Source organism: Tupaia chinensis, unplaced genomic scaffold, assembly GCF_000334495.1.
Source record: "Tupaia chinensis unplaced genomic scaffold, TupChi_1.0 Scaffold000026_1, whole genome shotgun sequence".
Taxonomy (NCBI): Eukaryota; Metazoa; Chordata; class Mammalia; order Scandentia; family Tupaiidae; genus Tupaia; species Tupaia belangeri.
This window is the reverse complement of record NW_006159456.1, coordinates 246,523-252,158: the sequence shown is the minus strand read 5'-3', so window position 1 is coordinate 252,158 and position 5,636 is coordinate 246,523. Positions and strand designations below refer to the sequence as shown.

Genomic DNA, 5,636 nt, shown 5'->3' with positions numbered 1-5,636 from the left:
TGAGTTTTAGTACACCACAGAATCCTTGCTGAAATGGACATCTCACCTCGATTACCTGTTTATCTGTAACAGTCCGCACTTTCCTAATGCAGAAGATTTTTAATATCTGACCTGATTGGTAAATGGTGCTTAGAAGATGAAAGAGGGCCACTGAATGCAAATCTATCATTTTCATAGAAGAAAAAAAGAAAAAGGATGAGTGGACCCAGGTAGCTTATGTCATAATAATGGACAATACACAAAGCACAAGTAGAGCAAATACTATTTAAAAATGTATTCATAGTGCAAGTCAAAATACAGGGGCTTTACTGAAAAGTACTGGCCAGCTGAAGGAAACATACGATTGTGAGTGATCATTAAAAAGAGTCTAAATTTAAGTCCAATCTAAATCATAGTTGACATTCTTACAGAATAGAAAAATATGGTAAAAATTTACACATTACACATAAAGTAGTTAATGTTTTGATTTAATAGTTTGCAAAAAAGATCTGCAGATGTGTTTTCAATTACGCTGGCTTCTATACCATCTATTTTAATAATATAGGTATGGTTACATACACCAAAACAAAAGGAAAAATAACCTATAGTGTAGCTGTCCAGCAATACTTTAGGTCTGAAGTTTGACCAGTACATGTCAAAACATTTCAACATTTCACTGGTTTACTAAACTGACAAACGACCATTTACAATTAAAAAAGAAAAAAAAAAAATCTTACAGACTTATTCTGACTGAAAGTTTCCTTTATTAACAGGCTTTTTCATTTTTGAACCTTACAAGAAGCTTCCTTAGGCAGTTGGTACAAAACATGTGTTTTCAGGGTCTTTATCTTAATGCAGACTTGCTTGGTCATATAATAACTCACTTGGGTTTTCATCCCATGAATATGACCTCTTTTTTTCTGGCTCGTTTGAGTTCAAGGTCCTTAAGCCATCCATGAGTTTCTGGCAAAGTATTTGGTCTCCACTTTATACACCTGTTTTATTTTCCAAGGGTAATGAAACGTTCATTATATAGTAACACACAATAAATAACTCACTGTTAACTCTAAGAGTAAGAATGGGAAGGGTGCCTATTGCATAGCAATACAGAAAAATCAAGTGAGGCATGGGATAGGAACGGTACGTACAGCAACTCCACTTAACGGGATTTTCCTGTTTTTGTTTTTTTGTGTTTTTTTTTTCTTTCACATAATTAACACTAACAAATTCTTCCAGTGTTTATTTTTTTCTTAAGAAAAAAAAAAAAGAAAGAAAAAGATTTTGCTTCTTGTCTCTCTCACTTACAAAGTAGGTGAAATGTAGAATAAGGCCTTCAACATTTTTTTGTTTCAGATGCCAGTTTTAACAAACAGAACACAAACTTCCAAAGTGTTTGACTAGTACCGCTTTTTCAAAACATTTTAACACTGATGAACCAAGACTCTCTCATATTTTCTTGTTAGAAACATCATCATTGTCATAGTCGTTGTCGTCATCATCATCGTTTTGTGATTTTCGTCTTGCCATTGTCCCGAGAATTTTAGCTGCATTTGCAAGACTTTACGATCATGTTAGAAAGCTGTTCAATCTTGGGTGTTTTGCCGATGTAGTAGAGAATGGTTAGTGGTTCTAAATCTTGGGACACGCAGCAAGGAGAAGCAGATGCTTCTGGATTTATGGTATTGTATAAGCTGAGGACCTGAAAAGACACAAGAGAGGGGAAAAACAGAAATTAAAAAAAAAAGAAAAAAGGCTATTATTTTTAAAGAGTCATTCCTTATGTTAGTTAAACCAAAAAACTGAGGAGGCCATTTAAATAATTTTTGGCTTTAATTTCCTTTTCTTAAATTATGGTCAAAGTGTTATGTGTACTTAGAAGCCACTAAATTCTGCCTTTTCTCACAGAATGCTTTTTCATACATCTTAAAAAAATGATTCTATTAAAGTCAGGCTGAACAAAATTGCTCGTTCAATAGATTTTCCCAACTTTTGTGGTAAGTCTATGCCGATGCCTGCTTTGCTGTGTGCACTCCCCAGGCTCGTACAAAACTCAATCCTCTTGGTATTTTGTCTTTTTTCTTTTAGAATAAAAATTAATTTGTGCACTCACCAGAAAGAGAGACAGAGAGATAGAAAGCAAGAAATAATCCCCCATGGGGGATGGCCACGCATGCACACACGCCCAGTGTGAGTTTAAAGTGTGAGTCCCACATCTGGGACTCTGAACCACGGTCAACTACATAGGAATTTAATGACATAGCCATTACGCTAACTGCTAGTCCCATAATTTGCCTTGTTTTTACACTACTTTGTAGTCTGAGTTGTTTGATGAGTATGTATTTTCAATAACCATCACGATTAGTGCCCTCAAGGTTAGGGACTCCATAGAATGGTTTTACCTTGTAGCCCTAGTAAGTCTCTTCTGCATAGTGATGTCATGTGTTAGGTGAAGAAATGAATGTATGGAGAAGTAAAAGTAAAAAATGTTTTATTAAAGCTCTCATCAGAGCCTTACTCTACCCATGGGTGTAAAAAAGGATACCTGTCTACAGTGTGAAATCTTTCTACACTAGGTGTCTTTTCAGACCAATTTACTATCACCTAAATTTTAATCTTTAAGAAGATAGTCTTTTCATATATCAATTTTTCACAAATACCATGATGCTAAGAATGACGCTAAAAGCAATCTATACTGTAATTACCCACTGTTTTACATTTCACTTGAAATAATAGTGATTATAATGATCATCCCTCCATTCATTTTCCTTGTGGTAAATTATAGTGGCTGAGTTGGAGGAGTGAACCAGTCCCCAATCAGAATAAAGAGAAAGTTCTATGGTCAGTCCTGTGCCCCTAAGCCTATTCTATATCAAAGAGGTGTGTGACTTTTACTAATGGAAGTATGTAGGTTCCCCACTGATGATACAGAGACATTGCCAAGGATGCCATTAATGTGTTAGTCAAACAGCAAGTGACCTTTTCCTCGAGATTCACTGTAATTTTTTCATCCTAAGACAGAAGATCTGTTCAGCACAGCAACACTGACTACTTTATTAAGCTACCTCTGGCTTCTTGGGTAACTGTCCAAACCACATATTTGTGACCATGACAGTTATTCTTCCTCTCTCCTTGAAAAACAAGCATGGTCTCAGCCTTCACACACTCCCTCTGTGTATCAGAGAGGAGAATTATGTTTCTACTTGGCAACGGGACTTTGCCCACATTACAGCTACTGCTGCCGCAGCCCAGATGAGCGGCCTGGCCAGAGAGCTCAGACAAAGGGATAGGCATGAGCAAGTTTCCCTCACATGGCCAAGCACATGGTCACCCCAGAGTGCCAAAGCCTACAGGGGAGTTGGGAAAATAGCTAAAGGAAGGGGAGTCATATTTGTCAATTTGAATTCCAGCATATGCAGGCATTTATAAATAAATATACTTCATATTCCACTAACACATGATTTTTCATATGAACTAAAGAGGAACTTTTTATAATACAGATTGTCTCAAATAATTGATAACCCTCAAGCTCTCAAATTCAGCTGAATGCATTATGTGATCTTTTTGGCAGCAAATTCATTTTCCTACCCTGCAGTGAGGGCCATTTTTCTAATGCTTCTTTAATAGGGAGATTTACAGAGGCATAAAGAGCAGAATAGAAACCTCAACATGCAGCCACATTTTAGGAATTATCCTCAGTTAGACAGTGCAAGTGGAGGCCTACTTATAAAATAAGGAGACTTCTTTGCAAGCCTTGGTTTGCCACTAATTTTCTGTTTTACCTTGGGGCATCTTCTACACAAGGTAGACCCCAATTTCTTTAGAAAAAAAATGAAAGGTTTGAAAAAGATAACTTGTGAAGTTGTTTCCATCTCTAAAATGCTGCATTCTGAGACACTAAGAGAAGCACATGGAAAAATATCATTATTACAAACAAAAAAGTCTTCACTAATTTGGGCATGGAAACCCGTAACACCAAGGGCCTACCTTCTGAATTCAATGTCCATCCTCATTGAAGTAACTCGAGGACATATTAGATTCTCATTTACTTTTTGGCTTATTGAAAGAGACTTAGAGACAGTAAGTTTCAAATCACTTTCATATATATCATCTTTTGGTACTGCACATCAGCTCTCAAGATTGGCATTATTATTTTAAAGATAATTTTTAATTTAGACATTTCTTCTACTGATAAGAAATTGGGGTTCAGATAACTTAAGTGACCTTCTAATTGTCATACACCAATAAATCACCATGCCTAAATGAACTCTTTCATTTTCTTTCTCATATGACAGTCCCTGTGCAGGTGATAACACATCCTTTTTGTTGACAGAGACCTGGGTCCCATCATGCCTTAGTTATATATGATACTGTAATGTAATGATTAAAAAAAAAATGACTTTTGGCTACCTGTCTATGCTGATAGCTGTTAAGAATATAAAACAAAGATGGGCTAGCCCTGGAATGAAGCAATAAATGTAGTACCTTGGAAGCCAGATCCCACATAGCCAACATTGGTTCAAATCCTGGACCTGGCAGCTTAGAAAACACACTGGGCACATGTGGGTACATACCCAAAATTTTGACAAGAGAGAGAAATAGAGAGAAAAGGATTGTAGCATGACCATGCCCTGCTGGGGGAGAAATGGTACTTTCTCTCCTTCCTCTCTTTTTCTTTCTCTTTTTCTCTGTTTGAAACTGATCAGTGTTAGTTTCTATTTCCACCTACAGCTACATTTTTTACTCATTTACAAGGATTTTTTTTCTTCAGCACCCATACACATGTGATGGTAAAAGAGTACACTTAGAAATGCCGCAGCAGAATAATATTACCCCAAAATACAGTAGTATCAAAGAACAGAAGAGACAAGTTAACCAAACACTTACCCTACTGTGCTGAGTGTCTGAGCTCCATAAATAAGGGCATGCTCCAGCACAGAAGTTGGCATTGTACCCTTTAGGTTCATGTATCCATTTCCACCCAAGATCCCTTTTGAAATCAATGTAAAGTGGACGTAGGCAGCAATTATCCTGCACATTTCTGTTACCAAAAAAAAAAGGCATTGGAGACATTTAAAGCTGAACTTCCCACCCTATTTTTTCCCAAAACCAGAAAAATGACTAATTCATTTATTCACAAAACATCTAATGAGTAAGCCTCATAGGCCAGGTTTTAATGGTTTTATTATAATCTCAACTGAGTTGCATGGGGTAGGGTGGTGATCTGCTGGACCACATTCCCCTATGAGTTCTTTATCTTGACCACCTCAAATAATAGTTAGAAGCAGAGAGGTGGCTGAAAGGGACCAAGCTCATTCCAATCAATACTAGACCATTCTGCTAATTAGCTTCAATTGTCCTGTTGAACTCTTGCTCCCTAGTCCCTTCACATTCTTTCAAAAATGAAGTGAATAAAGCATAACAGCTACTCTCAAAGAGCCAGCAGAGGCATTTTCCTTTGACAGTAGATCCTTTATTTTATCACCTATTCCTTGATCTAGGAATGAAGAGATCAAGAAACACGGAGTTTTTCTGAGTGCCCCTTCTGGCTCCGGCAACCAAAATATGCCACTTCCTGATACTGACGTCTGACACTCTGAGCACTTTGTCAGTAAGCACACTATCATCGAGGTTCCATAACTCTCACAATAAGGAAAGAG

At 37.0% G+C, this 5,636-nt stretch overlaps 1 protein-coding gene across 3 annotated transcripts in view; it reads right to left on the bottom strand.

Moving 5' to 3' along the window:
• Positions 1–252: 252 nt before the first annotated feature.
• The window catches only part of TGFB2 (transforming growth factor beta 2), an 89,213-nt gene continuing 83,829 nt past the window's right edge, over positions 253–5,636 (bottom strand). For 2 of the 3 annotated variants that reach the window (XM_006140227.3, XM_006140226.3), the window contains 2 exons: positions 4,864–5,017; positions 253–1,678 (listed from right to left, as the gene is read on the bottom strand). In XM_006140227.3, the coding sequence (XP_006140289.1) occupies positions 1,520–1,678; positions 4,864–5,017 (313 nt within the window). In that variant the 3' untranslated portion in view covers positions 253–1,519. The remainder of the gene's footprint in view (positions 1,679–4,863; positions 5,018–5,636) is intronic. The other variant, XM_006140228.3, reaches the window with a different exon arrangement.